The sequence below is a fragment of the Capsicum annuum genome, chromosome 12 (genome assembly GCF_002878395.1).
Source record: "Capsicum annuum cultivar UCD-10X-F1 chromosome 12, UCD10Xv1.1, whole genome shotgun sequence".
In the NCBI taxonomy this organism is placed as follows: Eukaryota; Viridiplantae; Streptophyta; class Magnoliopsida; order Solanales; family Solanaceae; genus Capsicum; species Capsicum annuum.
Genome location: NC_061122.1, coordinates 53,840,160 through 53,858,600, shown reverse-complemented (window position 1 = coordinate 53,858,600; position 18,441 = coordinate 53,840,160). Strand labels below are relative to the sequence as shown.

At 38.8% G+C, this 18,441-nt stretch overlaps 1 protein-coding gene across 3 annotated transcripts in view; it reads left to right on the top strand.

The window, feature by feature from the left end:
• Positions 1-18,441, top strand: part of LOC107850364 (ABC transporter D family member 1) — a 52,133-nt gene that overhangs the window by 11,147 nt on the left and 22,545 nt on the right. For all 3 annotated transcript variants that reach the window (XM_047401788.1, XM_047401787.1, XM_047401789.1), the window contains exons 4-15: positions 2,951-3,230; positions 4,876-5,100; positions 5,480-5,677; positions 5,837-6,291; positions 7,309-7,444; positions 7,522-7,600; positions 13,184-13,422; positions 13,553-13,857; positions 13,939-14,050; positions 14,136-14,294; positions 14,984-15,083; positions 15,178-15,286. In XM_047401788.1, coding sequence (XP_047257744.1) covers positions 2,951-3,230; positions 4,876-5,100; positions 5,480-5,677; positions 5,837-6,291; positions 7,309-7,444; positions 7,522-7,600; positions 13,184-13,422; positions 13,553-13,857; positions 13,939-14,050; positions 14,136-14,294; positions 14,984-15,083; positions 15,178-15,286 — 2,397 coding nt within the window. The remainder of the gene's footprint in view (positions 1-2,950; positions 3,231-4,875; positions 5,101-5,479; positions 5,678-5,836; positions 6,292-7,308; positions 7,445-7,521; positions 7,601-13,183; positions 13,423-13,552; positions 13,858-13,938; positions 14,051-14,135; positions 14,295-14,983; positions 15,084-15,177; positions 15,287-18,441) is intronic.

Here is an 18,441-nt window from a genome sequence, read left to right as displayed (position 1 = left end):
CAATTAATGTGACATCTTTTGAATTTTGAAATTTAAATAAATTTATTTTTAAAGTAATTTTTGCATATATTCTTAAAATATTTTAAATTATCAATAATTATGATTTATTATTGAAATTTATAATTTTATTTCAAAAATTTAATTCACGATCAAAATTAAACTCTACAAATGTATAAATTAATATAGAGTGTGAAAAAAATTTCGATGGGTCTATATTACTGTTTTTCAAATAACATGAGCTCAATATATGTTATTTTTTTATCTCAATTTATGCGACACAAATAGAATTTAGATAATTAATCATACTTTTAATACGTGTTTAGATATTTTAAGCTGTTAACTATTGTAATTCATAATATTTATTTTAGTTTTCAAATAATATATGTTACTCTCCTTGTCCAAATTTTTGTGGTGTTGATAGTCAATTATATTTTAAAAATAATTTAATTTTTTAATTATTGTGATTTGTAATGCTTTTTTTCTATTCCAATTTAAGTGGCACTGATATAATTTCGAGAGTCAATCAAATATTTTTCATCTTTTAAATTTTTTAAGTTGTTATTTATTGTGATTTATAATATTTTTTTATGTATTTTTTTGAAATATATAACAAATTATTTTTTTTTAGATATTTTAAGTTGTTAACTATTGTAATTTATTATACCTTTTATGTAATTTTCGAATAATATATATTACTCTCCTTGTAAAAAATGTTGTGGAATTGATAGTCAATTACATTTTTTAATTAATCTAAGATCTTAATTATTGTGATTTATAAAACTTTTGTTTATATTCCAATTTAAGTGGCATAATGCTTAGACCATAATAATTAATTAGAAGTGTTATAGTAAAATTACGATTGAAGCAGCGAAGCAAACATGTCTTAAATGACTCACAACAACTAATTAGAAGTGATATAACAAAATTATTATAAAAATACTTGTAAAAAAATTAAGTGGGTCTCATATAAGACGTGAAGTTAATTTAAAACATCGAGAGTTAACTTATCATTTATATCTATTTTACCTTTTTTTATAAAATATATATATTTTTTAATATTTAGATGAATTATAATAATTAATTCGAGTGGTATTTAGTAAAATTATGATTGAAGCAACTGAAGCAGACATGTCATAAATGTCTATTTTATTTTTTAATTAAATATTATTAATTTTGTTAATATGTAAATAACTTATAATAATTAATTAGGGGTGATATAGTAAAATTACGAAGCAAGCAGCTGAAGCAGGCATGTCGACGGAGAGAAGCCTGCATCAGCTGCCCAACTCGCTCTTATATAATCAGAGAATATATATATATATAATGTTTGAAGTGTTTGTTGCCTTTTAAAATATATTTTGAGTTTTGTACACATTCATTAGTTTGGTGGATATTATATATTAATTTGAGGTTGTTGCCCTGTCGTAAAACTCGGAACCCAAATCCTTAAATCCTGGCTCTGCCTCTACCTGCCCTTGTTCTCTAATTTAGCATATAGGTTTTCATTAGCTGCTGTTGTCTTTGCCATCGCAACCGCTAACTTTGCCTTGTTAAACTTTTTCGCATTCATCTTCTTTTCTCTACCTTCCCTTCCCTTAGACTTCTCTGTTCCACCACCAGTCTCCTCGATGCCAACCTAAACTACCTCTCGAGACCCTATGACCACTCTGCTTTCGTAATGCAACTAGAAGTCCTATCACACATGCTAATTCACATCACTACTACTCCTCAAGCCCCACAACCATCAATGTCTCCCCCATCTCATGTGCATTGGCCATAGTCAAGCAACCACATTTGATCCTTGTGCGGTTTCCCATCTCATGAGCACTGGCCATAGCCAAGCAACCCCATTTGATCCTTGTGCGGTCATACTCTTTTCTTCCTCTTCCTCTTGATCTCCAAATTCATTACGAGTTTATGTTGGTCTTAAGTTTCACTTGGGATAACCTTGCAATCTTGACAAAAACCTTTTTCATCCTTCCTAAGCAAAAAATAGTCTATCTGAGTGTTAGCCAGCATAGTACGGAAGTTACCAAGTGCTCCTCCTTACGGGAAAACAGAAAGGGTGAGAATGTACACTTTTTTGTGCTTGAAACCATACCTCTGAACTTCACTTAACGTTCTATGCAACATCGTGTTTATATATTCTTGCACGCATCAATATCTTCCAGCAGTGTTTTGAAAACTGTGGCAGAAATGCGGATGTTGCGCTGGATGTGTGGACTAACTCGAGGGGATAGAGTTCGGAATGAGACTATCCGGGAGAAGGTTGGTGTGACTTCAGTGGAGGGTAAGATGCGGGAAGCACGATTGAGATGGTTCGGACACGTGAAGAGGAGGGGCATGGATGCCCCGGTCCGTAGGTGTGAGAGGCTAGCGTTGGATGGTTTTAGGCGGGGTAGGGGTAGGCCGAAGAAGTACTGGGGTGAGGTGATTAGGCGGGACATGGAACAGTTACAGCTCACCGAGGACATGACCCTAGATAGGAAGGTCTGGAAGACGCGAATTACGGCAGAAGAGTAGGGCCAGATTGGGTCGCTAGTGTAGGGAATTACTTGGTGGGGGTTTTTTATTTTTTATTCCCGTTATGATTCCGTATTCAGTGTTCCATGCTTATTACGAATCTGTGTGCTTTCCTCTGCTTTCCTCTGTTTTATATTCCTTATGGGTGCCGTATTTATGTTATGTCATCTGCTTCTGTGCTTTACTATGTGTTTGTGTGATATCTTGTGCCTTGAGCCGGGGGTCTTTCGGAAACAGCCTTTCTACTTCATCAGAGGTAGAGGTATGGACTGCGTACATCTTACCTCCCCAGACCCCACTAAGTGGGAATACACTGGGTTTGTTGTTGTTGTTGTTGTTGTAGTGTTTTGAAAACTGTGCATCAATCAATCAAATTCCTTTGCCCCGACCTGTAATAATAATCTCAAAATGTTATTCTTAATTACAGGAAAGCTCTGCTGCTTACGACGGGTATAATTGTTGCTGGTGGAACAGCTGCCGCATACATGCAGTCACGGAGAACCCATAAGGGGCATGATTCTTTGCAGTGCAATGGAGTGAATGATGGTAAAATAGAGTCAAATAAGCTGATTGGAAAGGGTAATAATGTGAAGAAAAGCAGGCAAAAGAAAGGAGGTTTGAAGTCCGTAAAAGTTTTAGCAGCCATTCTGCTATCTCGGATGGGCAGAATGGGTACAAGAGATCTGTTGGCTCTAGTAGCCACAGTGGTGAGATTCTTTACGCAAAGCATATATTTATGTCTAATTAAAGCATATAGGTTACTGTTCAACCACTCTTAGGATCTGATAACTTTGGAGTATGCAGAAATGTTTAGGAGGTATGCTCTGTAATTTCCAGTGGAGAGGAAGCCATAACATTGAGACTTATCAAAAAGGAAAGCACAAGAAAAAGATAGAGCATTATAAAAATTTCACAAGTTAATAGCATATGCAGATACTATTGCTCAATTTTAGTATTTTTGCTTAAGAGGTTTGGCTTTAGAGTCGGAGGGATCTTGGATTGTGAAATCATGAACGTCTGGCTTCTTTTTCTTGCCTATAATTTGCAGTTTGGTCTAACGGTGGAAGTTGTATTAAAAGTTATCAGGGTTTTCTTTGTACAATGCTAAATTTCATGTTAATGTGCTTGGTGCATTTCTATTCAGTCTGCTTATATAGAGTGCTTGATATTCACCGCTTCCATTTATTTCTTTATTTTCTGAGTGTAGGTATGTTTAAATTTTCTTAAATTAGTTCATTTTCTTATAATTGGCTGGCATGCAATATTTGGACTATTCCAGCAACCGTTTCTCGTATAGATTGACTCTTTTTAATAAGTAATAAGAAAGAATTGTTGATGTAAATGAACTAAGGAAATGCTGTGGCAAAAATACATCAAAAAGAGTACTTTGCAATGTGTATAAAGAACTAGCAAAATCTTAATGATTGACTCTCTTATACACATGCCAATCTTTCAGCATATGTAAAGTGTATGTGTGGCTTGCATTTTCTTTTGGTGCATCTTATTGAATTATGTGTGGCTTGCATTTTCTTTTGGTGCATCTTATCAAATTATGTATACTTTGGAGCAGAGTCACAACTTTGTCTCAAACAATTGGTACTACCTTTCAAGGAAGCTAGAGGAACTGGCTTCAGTCGAGAAACTTTTAATTAAACAGAAAATTTAATGGAGAGGGAAGGTTGATGGGAAATTGTGGCAAGAGTGGTTGGATTGTATATATAGTTGTGCAATTAATTTTATGTATGTTTTTAATTAAGTGCATATAGATTGAATGATTTTTTGTTGTCTTGAGATGAATTGAATTAAGTGCATATAGATTGAATGATTTTTTGTTGTCTTGAGATGAATTGCATGGGTCTTTTATCTTGTGATCTCCCTGATAAAAAAAGATCATTTATCATGTGATCTTGGGAAGGATATATTTCCAAAGTGACGAAGAGATTGACACAGATTCTGCCTCAATCAGTATATGCACATGGAACAACCTGCACTTAAAATTTAATGTGAGCTTGGAAAGATGAACGTTAGTTATCCTTGGTTAGAAGTTGAGGATCTTCTATTGTCAAATCTCAAGTTTCTCAATGCAAATGTGTGTTTCATGTTTTTTTTTTCAGTTGTAATTAAAGGTGGCAACTTGAGTGGTTTCTGTCATTGCATGTGAAATTGAATGTTTAAGTGGTCATAAGTCATAACATGATGACAACTGCAAATGCTGTTATGCAGGGTTCTGCATGAACCACTGAAAAGTGGGACGGTATAAGGGTTCCCAGTAAAAACCTGTTCAATATTTTTCCATATTTGGCCAGACTTGCATTGCCAGTTACCAAAACTGCTGTTTTTGCTTTGTTGCAGGTGTTGCGAACTGCTGTAAGCAACAGATTGGCTAAAGTTCAGGGGTTTCTTTTTCGTGCTGCCTTCCTCCGGCGTGTGCCAATGTTTTTCCGCCTCATACTTGAAAATATTTTGTTGTGTTTCCTTCAGTCGGCCTTGCACTCAACCTCTAAATATATAACTGGAACCTTGAGTTTGCGCTTCCGGAATATTTTAACAAGGCTTATCCATGCACAATATTTTCAGGTAGAGATTATCCCTTGACATCTTCCGACAGTATTTATTTTGTGTATCATGTTGTCTTTGGGTCACCGAGATGCTATCTATCATTTAAAATGAGATTGTGACAGAGCATCTTAGACATAAGCCTAGTTTATGCATCACAATTAAGTATACTTTTTCCTTGGTAGCCTTTCTAGAGCAGGAAAGATAGCATTGCATGGTTTGTAGTCAAAATCACCTTGATCACTTCCTTTTTGGAAAATATGTATGATTGCGCAATGGTGTTACAAAATTTTCAGGAATTTGGTTTGCCAAAAACTTGTGATGGTGTGTCCAGATAGGAACTAAATAATGGAAGTTTGTCTACTGTCATAGTTTAACAAGTCTTTCTGATGGGTATTAGGATATGGTGTACTATAAACTGTCCCATGTTGACGGCCGGATAACAAATCCAGAACAGAGAATTGCAAGTGACGTACCCAGATTCTCTTCAGAGCTGAGTGATCTTGTACAAGAGGATCTCATAGCCGTCACTGATGGGCTTCTATATACATGGCGCCTGTGTTCATATGCAAGTCCAAAGTATCTTTTCTGGATTTTGGTAATTATTTTGTTAAATTGTTCCAACTCTTCAACCTTTAGCTTATGATGGTTGAGTTCTCCTAATGTCTATTTATGTTTACATCCTAGTTTTCGCTTCAAAATTTCAATGCAGAACTCTATTGTCTAGTGGGTTCTCTTATTTGATGTTTTTTTCCAGGCCTATGTTCTCGGTGCGGGGGTCACAATTAGAAATTTCTCTCCTCCATTTGGGAAACTAATGTCAAAAGAACAGCAACTGGAAGGGGAATACAGACAGCTTCACTCACGATTAAGGACCCATGCAGAAAGCATAGCATTTTATGGTGGTGAAACCAGAGAAGATTTCCACATTCAGCAGAAATTTAAGACGCTAGTTCGACATATGAAGGCTGTTCTTCATGAGCACTGGTGGTTTGGGATGATTCAGGATTTCTTGCACAAGTATCTTGGTGCTACAGTTGCTGTTGTCCTGATTATTGAGCCCTTCTTCTCTGGCAATTTGAGACCTGACACATCCACATTAGGACGAGCAGAGATGTTGAGTAACTTGAGATATCACACCAGTGTCATAATATCCTTATTCCAGGCATTGGGAACCCTTGCAATAAGTTCAAGAAGACTCAATCGTCTAAGGTGTTGCCTTATTGCCTTTACAATTAAGGATCAGTATATCTTGCACATGCTCCTCATTAGATTTAGCCTGGCTCTAGATACACACTTTTTGCATCTGTTGCTACTGTATTGCTTCAGCCATAAATACACAAGATTATCTAAAGGAGGCTGATGGTTCTGTGTCTTTCCCGAACTTAACAGTGGTTACAGAAACAGGCATGGCTATAATCCAGTAAAATAAAGACAGAACAAGAGGGAAATGACTATGATAAACTTTCCAGCTCTTCCATTACTCATCTGTGAGAGATTGATAACATGGAACCTATATAAGAGTGAAACTCTTATCAGCAATAAACTGATGCACAGATCAATGAAAGAATTTGCTGGATTTGTTTCCAACAATTCGATGAAAATTTACTAGCATATCAATTTGTGAATACTACCTCATGGCTGCAAATCTTTTTAGTAATGACTAGAAGATACTACTGGTCTATCGGAAACAATCTCTCTACTTCGTTAGAGGTAGTGGTATGGTCTGCGTACACTCTACCCTCCCCACACCCCACGATGTGGGAATCTACTGGGTTTGTTGTTGTTGTTGTAGAAGATACTAATTTTGCTTCATTATTTTTGTTAAGAAAATTTACCTTGGTGCTTGAATCAACCCAAATACTAGTTAAAGTGGTGCAGATCCAAGGCTAATTAGAAGACTAAAGCCTATAACTTATACCATATGGGATTATAGCAGCTCTTCTTCTCCCATCCATGCCTAAGATTGGACATTTGGAGGGTGAAGTAATATCCTATATTGGGTGCCCTAACACAAGGGATGCATATGTGGTGAGGACCGTAGAAGATGTTATATGGGTCTACAGTTCATACATTTAACCATATGTTAGATTGTAACAGGTTTGAGCTATATATGACACATAATCATATTGGCATACTAGAGTTGTACTACACATTTTCACTTGCATTTCTGCTGTATATTTGAGATATTCCAGTTGCATTTTTCTAAATCAGTTTTGGCACTTGCAGTGGGTATGCAGATCGTATTCATGAGCTCATGGTTATTTCTAGAGATTTAGGTGGACGTAATGGCTCTTCCATACAATCTAATGCGAGTAGTAATTATGTCACTGAGGCAAATTACATTGAGTTCGATGGGGTTAAGGTGATAAATCATCTGTTTGTTTTGATTTTACCACCATCTGTATTTGGGTTCTGATCCTAGATTTTTGGTGCTTTCAGGTTGTTACTCCAACTGGTAATGTGTTGGTAGAGGACTTGAGCCTAAGGGTTGAATCAGGGTCTAATCTTTTAATAACAGGTACATTAATGTCTTTTAATATTTTCTTTTGATTTACTCGGTATGGTTTTACTTTCACATAAATGGATCGGTGCATTTGGTGATCAACACAGGATATGAACATACCATCTCAAGCAACTCTCTTATTTTATTTTCTATTCGTGGCAGTTGAACAGTCTCCCGAATATTTTTGATTCTTATCTTGTCTTATTTTGTGGGACCGCAAATCCATCTTATATTTGCATTTTTGTGACACTCGTCTTGTAATATGTTGGACATCATTGGTGCATCACATACAATCATTTTTGTAGAAATAAACATTTTTTTAATGTCATATGTGAGAAATAATGAAGAAAAATATTATTGAATTGTCGTCTACATAATTACATTGTCACCCTATTTATAAACACTACAATACAATCATTTTCGAAGTAGGATTAGGATTTTGTACACTATTCCTATTTCTACTCATATTCTAACACTCCTCCTCAAGTTGGTGTATACAAGTCATATGTACCTAGATTGTTACAAATGTAATTAATACTTGGTGAAGATATCTGCAAGTTGATCACTTGACTTCACAAATTTTGTAACAATATCTCTCGAGAGTATATTTCTCCTGACAAAGTGACAATCAATCTCTATGTGCTTGGTCCTCTCATGGAACACTGGATTAGATGCAATATGAAGGGCTGCTTGATTATCACATACAAGTTCCATCTTACCGGGTTCTCCAAATTTTAGTTCTCCCAGCAATTGTTTGATCCAAACCAGCTCACAAGTTGCTGCAGCCATTGCTCGATATTCTGCTTCGGCGCTAGATCGAACAACCACACTTTGTTTCTTACTCTTCCAGGACACCAAATTACCACCTACTAAAACACAATATCCAGATGTAGAACGTCTATTAGAGGGTGATCCTGCTCAATCAACATCGGTATTTCCAATGATATGCTCATGGCCTCGATCCTCAAAGAGTAGTCCTTTACCTGGAGATGACTTTATATATCGCAAAATACGAACAACTGCATCCCAGTGACTATCACGGGGGAAGTCATAAACTGACTTACAACACTCACGGGAAAAGAGATATCAGGTCTAGTCACTGTGAGATAATTCAACTTTCCAACCAACCGCCTATACCTTCCAGGATCACTAAGTGGCTCTCCCTGTCCCAGCAGAAGTTTAGCATTTGGATCCATAGGAGTGTCAATGAGTCGACATCCCATCAATCCTGTCTCCTCAATAATGTCTAAAACATACTTGCGTTGAGAAATAACAATACCTGATCTGGACTGTGCAACCTCAATACCTAGAAAGTATTTCAGTCTGCCGAGGTCTTTAGTCTGGAAATGTTGAAAGAGATGTTGCTTCAAGTTAGTAATACCCTCTTGATCATTGTCGGTGATAACAATATCGTCAACATAAACAACCAGATAAATACACATTTGATTCAAAATGGCGATAAAACACTCAATGATCAGCTCACTACGAATCATGCCTAACTCTTGAATCACTGTGCTAAATTTTTCGGACCAGGCTCGAGGGGATTGTTTCAAATCATAGAGTGACTTGCGCAATCGACTTACAAGGCTACTAGACTCCCCCTGAGCAACAAAACTAGGTGGTTGCTCCATACAGACTTCTTCCTCAAGATCACCATGACGAAAAGCATTCTTAATCTCCAATTGATAAAGAGGCCAATTACGAACAACAACCACAGAGAGAAAGACAGACATATGCTAGTTTAGCCACGGGAGAGAGTGTCACTATAATCAAGCTCAAATATCTGTGTATACCCTTTGGCACCAAGGCGAGCCTTCAACCGATCAACCTGACCATCTGGACCAACTTCTCTGTATAAACCCAACGGCAACCAACCGCGGATTTACCTGCAGGAAGGGAAACAAGCTCCCAAGTACCACTCGTATGTAAAACATATATTTCATCAATCATAGCTCGTTTCCATCCTGAATGGGAAAGTGCTTCACTTGTAGTCTTAAGGATGGAAATAAAGGACAAAGATGATACAAAAACATAATTGGGTAATGACAGACGATGATAACTCAAGAAAGTATAATGTGGGTTAGTATTACGAGTGGATCTTATACCTTTTTCAAGTGTATCTGATTGGCTAGAAGGAGGCAAGTCCGCTGTAGGGGAAGCGTCAGGCGCATGACATGAATCATCTGGGACTAATGCTGGACGCGGGCGACGGTGATAAGTCAAAAGTGATGGCACTGTAGCTGGAGATGGAGAAGTAATTGTAGATTCTTCAAAGATTGGTGTGGGTAAGACTGGAGGTATGAGTAAAACCTCAGAGATATCAAGATGAGTAGATGATGATAGTAAGGTTGAAATTCAAAGAATGTGACATCGGCGGACATAAGGTAGCAACCTAGATCAGGTGAATAACAACGATATCCTTTTTTAACTCGAGAGTAACCAAGGAAGACACATTTGAGAACACGAGAAGCTAATTTATCTTTTCCTGGGGCTAAGTTTTAAACAAAACAAGTGCTCCAAAAAATACGAGGAGGGATAGAGTAGAGATGTGATTGAGAAAATAGTATGGAATGGGGAACCTGATTCTGAATCGAAGATGATGACATTCTATTAATGAGATAGCAAGATGCGAGGACTGCATCGCCCCAAAAACGCAACGGAACATGAGATTCAATGAGAAAAGTGCGAGTTGTCTCAATTAGATATCTACTTTTCCTTTCTGCTATATCGTTCTGCTGAGGGGTGTATGGACATGATGTCTGGTGAATAATTCCTTGGCGAGTCATAAACTCCTGAAACTGGGAGGATAAGTATTCTAAGACATTATCACTACGAAAAGTATGAATGGAAACACCAAATTGATTTTGTATTTCGGCACAAAAACTTTTGAATATAGGGAATAACTCAGAACGATCTTTCATTAGAAAAACCCAAATGCACTGTGAAAAATCATCAATGAATCTAACAAAGTAACGAAATCGTAAGGGTGAACTGACTCTATTAGGACCCCAAATATCACAATGAACTAATGAGAAAATAGACTCTGAATGACTCTCAATACTACGTGAAAATGTAGCACGGGTACGTTTTCCAAGTTTACAGGACTCACAATCTAATATGGATAAATTAGACAAACTGGGCACCATCTTCTGTAGCTTGGATAGACTAGGATGTCCCAAACGTTTGTGAATAAGTTTTGGTGGGTCTGTAATGGAGCATGATGTGAAGGAATTTGAAGAGGTAAGATGGTAAAGGCCTTGTGATTTATGTCCTGTGCCAATCGTTTGTCCCGTGTTGCGGTCCTGCATTACAAAAGAATCATAAAAAAATGTTATACTACAATGAAAGGCACGTGTCAAACGACTAATGGATGCAAGATTAAAAGGACAACCAGGAACATGAAGAACAGAGTCTAGAGTGACAGAAGATAGGGGTTTGGCTTGTCCAACTCTTTTTGGTTTTGTTCGAATCCCATTGGCTAAAGTAATAGCAGGAAGAGATTGTGAATAAACAATATCAGACAGAAGTGACTTGTTACCAAAAATATGATTAGAAACACCTGAGTACACAGCCCATGATCCAAAGGTTGAAGATTGTGCAGTTGAGACTATTGATGGAGATGTATGCTTACTTGCTCGATACTGAAGATACTCATGATATTCCTTATCAGATAAATATACACCTGTTGATCTCCTGAGGTGTTGAGGTGTTAGACTGAGCAACATGAATATTTTTAGATGGTTGACCACACAAAGAATAACATATCCGACGAGTATGTCCAAGCCTATTATAATAGCTACACTTAGGTTGAGAGTAGCATACATCACGTGTATGTCCAAGCCTTTTACAATAACTACACCTAGGTCGAGATCTTTCAAAACGGTCTTCCCCTCGTCGATTCTTCATGGACTGTGACGTTTAATTGTCTGATCTCCTCATTAAGGTTCAGATGTAATCATAGGATTAAATAGAGAAAAAAATAATTTAGTCACCGAAAAATTGGGTCAGTCACCGGAAAATTGGATTTGATTGCCGAAAACAGACTGGAATCAAGAAATAGATCAAGGGACTGCCTTGGAATGAAGGGGCAGCCTTACTGGAAAGAGAAATCTTGCCAAAAAAAAAATAAAGTCGCCGGAATTAGGGTTCTGACGATTGGAATTGGGAAATAGGGAATTGGTCGGATCGAGATCAGAATAACTGGGCGACTTCAATAGAAAAAGAACAACTCAAAAATTTGACCAGAAATTGGCTCACGCACCGGCGCGTAATACAGATCTCGCCGGAATTTCAGAACTCTGGCAGACGCGTGTGGGCGCGTGGCTGATATTTTTCTGGCGGTTTGGTTGGGTTTTTGTCGCCTGAGCTTCCCAATCCTCTTGGTGGTGTTGTATTTTTCACACAACCCACAAAATAAAAAAATGAGATAAATCAATCACCGGAATTGACGCACGGTGACTGAGTTTTCATTTTAGTTTCTCACCAACGCTCTGATACCATGTGAGAAATAAGGAGAAAAATATTATTGAATTGTTGTCTACATAATTATATTGACACCCTATTTATAGACACTACAATACAATCCTTTTCAAAGTAGGATTAGGATTTTGTATACTATTTCTATTTCTACTCACATTCTAACAGTAGTGTTGAGTAGTGTTGAGCACTGTTCCTGCGGGTTTGCCACAAATATTATTTCTTTCTTTGAGATGTATTTTAGTTTTCTTATTGGAAACACTATATTCTATAGCTACTTTATATGCTATTGAAGAAAAGAAGAAAAAGATTTTTTTTTTGTGGAATATTATGCTTGAATATGCGCTCAAGTTTAGGGGATCAATTAAAGTTTACAAACTCCTAAATAGGAAAACTAAATAATTACAAGCACATTTAATCCTATTCTTAGGCATAAATATCAGGATACAGATACTTAATTGTCATGTTGGAACACGGTAAACAAACTTCTAGGTTTCGTTGGTTCGTATACTAGTTATGTGGGGATTATAATGCATGGATGGTTTATGCAAGGATTAATAATGTAGTAGTTGTTATGAGGTGATTAACAGTGAGGAAATTGTTATGCATACTTTTTACTTACTTTCAAAAGGCGTTCTCTTCTTTAAATAGTTCAATTCCCCCATAGCTAATACACATATTCTATTCTTTGCATAAAATTTTACATAGTTTTAACTTAATGCAGGTGATATTTAATACTGTCAAAGAAATGTTTTATTAGTTATGCATCAATTATTTTCCCTTACGCATTCAACTACACTCTATTATCGTATACGAGATTTTATGCTTGAATTAATTATTTGAAACCATCCGAATGTCTCCTTAGTTATTCAAGTGCAATTATAGCACAGTGAGCAAAATATTGACTGGTTCTTCACTATAATTTTTTTAGATATAGGGGTACATATAATGTTATCTGTCCTGAACCGGGGGTCTATCGGAAACCTCTCTACTTCATCTGAGGTAGTGGTATAGACTGCATACATTTTATGCTTCCCAGACCCCACTTGGTGGGAAGACACTGGGTATGTTGTTGTTGTTGAGGGGTACATCTAATATAATTCTCACTGGTTCATTTTGAAGGTCCAAATGGTAGCGGCAAAAGCTCACTTTTTCGAGTCCTGGGAGGTCTTTGGCCACTTGTTTCTGGCGATATTGTAAAACCTGGAATTGGTTCTGATCTGAATAAAGAGATCTTTTATGTGCCCCAACGTCCATATACAGCTATTGGAACACTACGTGACCAGATTATATATCCTTTGACTGCTGATCAAGAGGTTGAGCCGCTCACACGAGGTGGCATGGGTGAACTTCTTAAAAATGTAAGTTCCTATAATTTATTCTTGAAATTTTCATCTTTACCTATGACCAGTCTATCATGTATTTAAGCCTTGGAATTTATAATGTCATTCAATTTTTTTAACACGTTAAAATTGTACATCGTCAAACTAGGTTAATCTTGAGTATCTTCTGGATCGCTATCCTCCTGAAAAGGAGGTAAACTGGGGTGAAGAATTATCTCTGGGAGAGCAGCAAAGATTGGGGATGGCTAGACTTTTCTACCATAAACCAAAATTTGCCATTCTGGATGAATGTACGAGTGCTGTGACAACCGATATGGAGGAACGTTTTTGTTCAAAAGTAAGAGCGATGGGAACATCATGTATCACTATTTCTCACCGCCCTGCGTTGGTTGCATTTCATGATGTCGTCTTGTCCTTGGATGGTGAAGGAGGCTGGAGGGTTCACTATAAGAGGTACAAAGCTAAAGTAACTAACTGTTCCGCACACTCTGCAAATGCAGATATTTATTAGTTGCTGTGCAACAAAATTTCCAGGGCAGAGGCTCCCAGTCTCACCGACTCAGAGTTCAACAAGAACCAGTATAATGAGACGGATCGTCAAGGTGATGCAATGACTGTGCAGCGTGCATTTGCAAATGCAAAAAAGGTTTGGATACTCATGCTGCTCACACTTCTTCTCAGAGACGTCTTCTCTTGCTCCAACTAACTTTTCTCTTTGGCATCATCCACAGGGCACAGAATTCTCTAAGTCGGAGGCTGAATTGTATTTTTCGGAATTGATATCGGCATCTCCATCTGAAGCTGATGATTCCCCCTTGCATGTCTTTCCACATCTTAAGAGTGTTCCAAGGATACTTCCCCTGAGAATTGCTGCCATGTCTAAAGTTCTTGTGAGTGTTGTATTGCTATGCCATCAAACTTGGTCCCTCTAGTTGGTTATTTTCCAATTTCCTCTCATAGTGGTTGCGTTCTTTTTCTTTGTTTGTAAAATTGAAACAAAGGAAATTCTATGTACTTTAAAGACAACATATCTTATTTAATGTGATTTACATGTAACATTTACTGGTTTAGACTTAAAAAGCATTGGGGAAAAGAAATTGTATGGTTGAAAATGGGGGTTTGAACTGAAAAACAATCTTACCTAGCGGTCGGTACATAGATATATATTCTGTCTTGATATAACATGTTCAAATCCCAGCAGAGACAAAACACTAGGTGATTTCTTCCCATCAGTTCTAGCCTTGGTGGACAGAGGTACTAGTACCTGTTGCTGGTGGGAGGTATCCCGTGGAATTAGTCGAGGCGTGCGCAAGCTGACCCGGGCACCACGCTTATTAAAAAAAAATTGTTACTATATGTACTCTTGACTGGGTCCTAAAGTTGAGATAGGTTTTTGAACAAAATTGAATCTTGAAAGTTAGGAATAGCCATTGTTTGGTTTTGTGAAAACAAGGAGCTTTTGGCAGTAACATGTAAAGCAGATCATCGTTTTGTTCTGGATGAGGATCTGTGGAGGGAGTTAAGATTATTGTGAGCCATCTTTTCCGCTTGGTTCATATAGCTCTAGTGCTTGTTTTAGGTACCCACACTGCTAGATAAACAGGGGGCACAGTTTCTCACGGTCGCTTTACTTGTGGTGTCCAGAACGTGGGTTTCTGATCGCATTGCCTCTCTAAATGGTACTGCTTCTCTCTTCTTTTAAATGTTATTCTTCTTCATCTGGAATGAGGGATTTTATTGTACCATTTATAACCAAAACATCTGCTTACGTAGGAACAACTGTGAAATTTGTCCTGGAGCAAGATAAGGCGGCATTCCTACGTTTGATTGTTATTAGTGTCCTTCAGAGTGCTGCATCCTCCTTTATTGCACCGTCTCTCAGGTGAATTTATATCTGGAAAGAGTGCATGTCTTTCCTTACTTTAAAACATGCTTAGCATCTGCTAAATTTAAAATAATATATACCTGGAATATAGAGACTAAGTCTTACTTAGGTAAATTGGTTTCTCCTCCCTGACCAGAAAAATCACAATTCAGTTATTACAAAGCGCTAATGGGGCCCCCTCCCTTCGAAGCGACACACAGAGGAAAGTTATCTTGGATATATATATATCGGTTACGTGGACAGCCAATTTTGTTCTAAAGGATTACAACATATGCTTTTTCAGCCTGTAGGATTAACTTTCAATGTTCATTTGATGAATGATTGCACAAAAAGAACATGTAGACACTAGTTATGAGGTTCAAACAGAGTATATTTTGGTCTAAACTACACTACAACAACAACAACAAACCCAGTGTATTCCCACATAGTGAGGTCTGGGGAGGGTAAGATGTACGCAGTCCATACCACTCCTCCCGGGGAAGTAGCAAGGCGGTTTCCGATAGACCCCCGGCTCAAGACAAGGAATAGTAATCAAAGTCATGCCAAAAAACCTGGAACAAGACAAAACATAGAGACGCCACATACAGGGAAAGAGGAAGCAAAGGCTAGTGAACAATCGTAATACTACAAGCAACAAGAAATCATAATAAGAATACTACCCCCACCAAGTAATGCCCTACCCTACCTACCCAAAATGGCACTAGCCTTCCATCCTAATACGCGTCCTCCAGATCTTCCTATCTAGGGTCATGTCCTCAATAAGCCGTAACTGCTCCATGTCTCGCCTAATCACCTCTCTCCAGTACTTCTTCGGCCTACCCCTGCCCTATCTGAAACCATCCAAAGCAAACCTCTCACACCTACGAACCGGTGCCTCCGTACCCCTCCTTATCACGTATTCGAACCATCTCAAACGAACCTCCCGCATCTTGTCCTCTACCGAAGCCACTCCAATCTTTTCTCGGATAGTCTCATTTCGAACTCTATCACCCTAGTAAGCCCACATATCCAACGCAACATCCGCATTTCCGCCACCTTCAATTTATTTCTGAATGTGAGAGTTCTTGACTGGCCAACACTCTGCTCCATACAACATGGCCGGCGGACTGCCGCCCTGTAAAATTTGCCTTTAAGCTTGGGCGGCACCTTCTTATCAGAAACACCCCCGAGGTGAGCTTCCACTTCATCCATCCCACCCCGATACGGTGAGAGACATCCTCGTCAATCTCACCATTCCCCTGAATCATGGACCCAAGATACTTGAAACTATCCCTCTTACACACCACCTGAGACTCCAGCCTTACTACCACGTCATCCCCCTCCCTCGAGCCATCAAACTTACATTCCAAATACTCGGTCTTGCTCCTACTTAACCTGAGCCCTTTAAACTCAAGGGTCTCTCTCCACAGTTCTAATTTATCATTCACAACCCCCCGAGTCTCATCAATCAAAACCACATCATCTGCAAAAAGCATACACCAGGGTACCTCGCCTTGAATACGCTGCGTCAACACATCCATCACCAAAGCAAACAAAAACGGGCTAAGAGTAAATCCCTGATGTAACCCTGTTAGGGCAGGGAAATGTTCAGAATTACCACCCGCCGTCCTCACCCAGGTCTTAGCTCCATCATACATATCCTTGATTGCTCTGATATACGCCACTGGGACCCCACTCACCTCCAGGCATCTCCAAAGAACTTCCCTAGGGATTTTTTTGTATGCCTTCTCCAAGTCGATAAACATCATGTGCAGATCCTTCTTTCTTTCCCTGTACTGTTCCACCAGTCTCCGAACCAGGTGAATTGCCTCCGTCGTCGAGCGCCCGGGCATAAATCCAAACTGATTCTCCGAAATAGAGACTATCCTCCTCAACCTCAACTCGACCACTCTCTCCCAAATTTTCATAGTGTGACTCAATAACTTAATACCCCATAATTGTTGCAGCATTGAATGTCACCCTTATTCTTATACAGAGGGATCATAGTGCTCCATCTTCATGCGTCTGGCATTTTCGCCGACTTGAAAATGCCGTTAAACAAATCAATCAACTACCTTAAACCATTCTCTCCAGCAAACTTTCAAAAATCTACAGGGATCTCATCAGGCCCCGTCGCCCTACCCCTTCGCATCCTGTGAACATGCGAACAGCCTCTTTGACCTCCTCCATCTTAAAATGTCTACAATAACTGAGATCACGACGCTCTTCTAATTGCTCCAGCTCCCCTAACACCATAACTCTATCCTCTTCATCATTCAAAAGCCTATGAAAATATGAATGCCAACTTTTCTTAATGTGAACATCCTCCACAACACTGTACCATCCTCCTCCTTAATGCACTTAACCTGATCGAGGTCACGACTCTTCCTATCCCTAGCCTTAGCCAGCCTAAACCACCTCTTTTCCCCTCCTTTCTCCTCTAACCCCGCATACAAGCTCTCAAACGCCGCCGTCTTAGCAGCCGTAACTGCTAGCTTAGCCCCCCTCCTCGCTAACTTGTACTCCTCCCTATTTACCCGTTTCTCTTCTTCATCTTTACTCTCAACCAACTTAGCATACGCCCCCTTCTTAGTCTCTACTTTCTTCTTAACTTCTTCATTCCACCACCAATCCCCCCGATGGTGACCGGCCTTGCCCCTAGACACACCCAACACCTCAGTAACAGTCTCCTTGATGCACCTATCCGCCCTATCCCACATACCATCTACGTCTCCCCTACCCTCCCACACCTCCATGCCCGCCAACTTCTCCCCTATCTCCCGTGCATTCACCGACGTCAAGCTTCCCTACTTAATTCTCGGTCTACCCTCTGCATCCCTATTCTTCTTATTCTTCCTAATATCTAAGTCCATCGCCAAGAGCGTATGCTGGGTCGAAAGATTCTCACTCGGAAAGACCTTACAGTCCTTACACAACACCCTATCCCCTTTCCTAAGCAGCAAAAAGTCAATTTGGGTCTTGGCTATCGCGTTTCGAAAGGTGATCAGGTGATCGTCCTTCTTCGGAAAGCTCGAATTCACCACCACTAGCACAAAGGACCTCGCAAAATCCAACAGAGTAGGTCCCTCTTTATTTCTCACCCCAAAACCAAAACCACCATGCACATCACCAAAACCTCCCGGTAACGCCCGATGTGCCCGTTGAAATCCCCT